At 27.8% G+C, this 3,100-nt stretch overlaps 1 protein-coding gene across 1 annotated transcript; it reads right to left on the minus strand.

Moving 5' to 3' along the window:
- Window positions 1–1,972: 1,972 nt before the first annotated feature.
- On the minus strand, window positions 1,973–2,671 carry LOC120276108 (putative receptor like protein 25). The gene is made up of 2 exons (XM_039282842.1): window positions 2,394–2,671; window positions 1,973–2,294 (listed from the first exon to the last, which is right to left on the minus strand). The coding sequence occupies exons 1-2, from the start codon at window positions 2,669–2,671 to the stop codon at window positions 1,973–1,975; spliced, it is 600 nt and encodes a 199-aa protein (XP_039138776.1).
- Window positions 2,672–3,100: the final 429 nt, after the last annotated feature.

Below are 3,100 nucleotides of genomic sequence, written 5' to 3' on the forward strand. Positions count from 1 at the left end.
GTTGTATTCGTAGAAAATAGTACTTTCAAAGTTAAATGACTCTGCAACTTATAACATTTTATGCAAGTCTTATAGAAGTAGCACAAATCATGGTAGTAACACTACAAGAAAGTTACTGTTTAAAAATGGAATATTACAAACGGAATTTATTTCGTTTCTACTTGCAACAGATTAGCAACGGACAAATAATTGTTTTAAATATAATCTTAATAACAATGGCTTACAAAAGGCCAATTTAAAATATCATTTATTTAAATGTTACAAATATCCATTCCGAATCCATTTCTAATAAAAAAGGACTAGAAACGGATCTAAATATTAATATTTTATTTAAATATTATTAAATATTAGAAAATATCAATTCTTAATCCGTTTCTAATAGAAAGAGACTAGAAACGAATCTAAACATTAATATTTTATTTAAATATTATTAAATATTAAAAATATCCATTACCAATCCGTTTCTATTAGAAAGGGACTAGAAATGGATATAAAAATTAATATTTATTTAAATAATATTAAAATGTTAGAAAAGATCTGTTCCTAATCCGATTCTAATAGAAAGGGACTAGAAACGGATCTAAATATTAATATTTTATTTAAATATTATTAATATTAGAAAAGATTCATTCCTAATCCGTTTTGAATAGAAAGAGACTAGAAACGGATCTAAAAATTAATATTTTATTTAAATATTATTAAATATTAGAAAAGATCCATTTCTAATCCGTTTCTATTAGAAAGGGACTAGAAACGGACATAAAAAATTAATATTTTATTTAAATAATATTAAAATGTTAGAAAAAACTCGTTCCTAATCCGTTTCTAATAGAAAGAGACTAAAAACGGATCTAAAAAATACTATTTTATTTAAATATTATTAAATATTAGAAAGGATTCATTCCTAATCCTTTTCTAATAGAAAGGGACTATAAATGGATCTAAAAATTAATTTTTTATTTAAATATTATTAAATATTAGAAAAGCTCCATTTTTAATCTGTTTCTAATAGAAAGCGATTAAAAATGGATCTAAAAATTAATATTTTATTTAAGAATTATTAAATATTAGAAAAGATTCATTTGTAATCCGTTTCTAAATGAAAGGGACTAAAAACGGATCTAAACATTAATATTTTATTTAAATCTATTAAATATTAGAAAATTCTATTCCTAATCAGTTTCTAATAGAAAGGAACTAGAAACACATCAAAAAATTAATATTTTATGTAAATATTATTAAATATTAGAAAAGCTCTGTTTCTAATCCGTTTTTAATAGAAAAGGACTAGAAACCGATGTAAAAATTAATATTTTATTTAGGTATTATTAAATATTAGAAAAGATCTGTTTCTAATCTGTTTCTAATAAAAAAAGGACTAAAAATGAATCGAAAAATTCATATTTTATTTAAATATTATTAAATATTAGAAAATACCAGTTTCCAATATGTTTCTAATAGAAAGGGATTGGAAATGCATCTAAAAATTAATATTTTATTTATTTAATTAGCAATAAATCAAGCAGGAGACTCAATTAATAAATCAGAATATATTTTTGTAAAAACGTAAAAAATAATCAATTTAACTAAATCAATCAAATTATTTTGATTAATTTATCAACTAATTTGTTATGTGCAGCTAAAATCAAATTCAAACCGTTTGTAACAATTTAAACATTTCATTAAAGCGTTTAGAAAGAATTCAAATAGGGGGAAGAAATAGTAGTAGTTATGGTAAGTTTTTCAGAAAGAGAGGGACTAAAAGGTAATTTCATTATAATAATAAAAAATAATTTAAATAAAATAATAAAAAGAAACACATACCTGTTAGGGCTTTCCTGATTATATAACTAAAGCAAAAAATAATACAATGGGCAAACCAAAAACCCCGGGGAATGTGATAATAATAGTAGTACATCTGTCACTTGAGCCCTAACCCTAAGATCAAACCCTACCACCTCATGCTCCAACCCTAGTGATCCTCTCCCTCAGTGCCTCCTTCAATGTCACTGTTGCCAGTGAAGCCATGGCCGGCGCTGACGATGACATCCCTCGCGAGCTTCTTCTTGATCGAGGCTTCCCATCGTCGGTCCCTTGAGCTTCTCATCGCCGACAAGCTCGAAGCCCTTCGCGAAGACAACACCAAGCTTGGCATTGCTAAGAACGACTTCACCAAATTCCTCTCCAAAATCTCCATAACTGGAGGTACACCTCGATTCATGCCTCCGATTTCAACTTTGCCCTTATCTTGCATCTCATTCTTTGTTCGATTTTGTGTATGAACAAACAAACCACTGTCATTGAAAGCATTGTATTTCATGAGCATATAGTGCAATAATTTAGATTTGACATGTTTTAGTTTGAAATTTGGATTAATTCATGAGGAATTTTACTGAATTGCAGTTTGAGGAACAAACAATCCATGGTTTCTTGATAAGTCAAGAGACTCTAACTGATTCATTAAACCAATTTTATCTGTGATCTCTTCTCTTAAATGATTTCCAGATAGATTTAAGTCGTGTAGTAGTTTTAGATTTCCTATTTCATGAGGGATACAAACATATAGATCATTTTCTGCAAGATCAATGATTGACATAAAAGAACATAAAGCATCATAATCTAGAGTCAATCCTTTTGCAGTGATGGACACAACTCTATCATAATCACCCATAGATAACTTATGTTTGGTATTTGATATCATGGAAGTGAACTTTCCAAAACTCTTGGGTATAACTCCAGACAAGTGGTTGTCGGAGAGTTCTAAAAAATAAAGAAAAGTAAGTAATGATAATTCTGGTGGTATATTTCCATCAAATTTATTTGATGGAAGTAAAAAAATCTGAAAATTTATCAAGCTTTCACTTAGGGAAGCTGATATACTTCCCGTGCGCATATTACCCAAAGGTTCTCATGGTTGGTGAAGTTTTTAGCCTGTCAAGAGTGAGATGCAAATAAGAACACTTATTTCTAGGAGGTATATGCAAAAGACTTTTTATTTAAATATATAAGATTTGATTGGTTGTTCAATTCTTTATCCCATTTGTTCAAGGATTGAGTTTGATTGGACTTTGTCGGATTTGGAAAATGAGCATGCTATTAA

This window comes from Dioscorea cayenensis, chromosome 14, assembly GCF_009730915.1.
Source record: "Dioscorea cayenensis subsp. rotundata cultivar TDr96_F1 chromosome 14, TDr96_F1_v2_PseudoChromosome.rev07_lg8_w22 25.fasta, whole genome shotgun sequence".
Lineage (NCBI taxonomy): Eukaryota > Viridiplantae > Streptophyta > Magnoliopsida > Dioscoreales > Dioscoreaceae > Dioscorea > Dioscorea cayenensis.

Excerpts from the sequence above, each read along its gene's own strand:
- LOC120276108 (XM_039282842.1), bottom strand. The coding sequence starts at position 2,671 with ATGGGTGATTATGATAGAGTTGTGTCCATCACTGCAAAAGGATTGACT. Across the intron at positions 2,295-2,393 it reads GTTCCTCAAACTGCAATTCA|TGGTTTGTTTGTTCATACAC; the intron begins GTAAAATTCCTC and ends TTTCAATGACAG.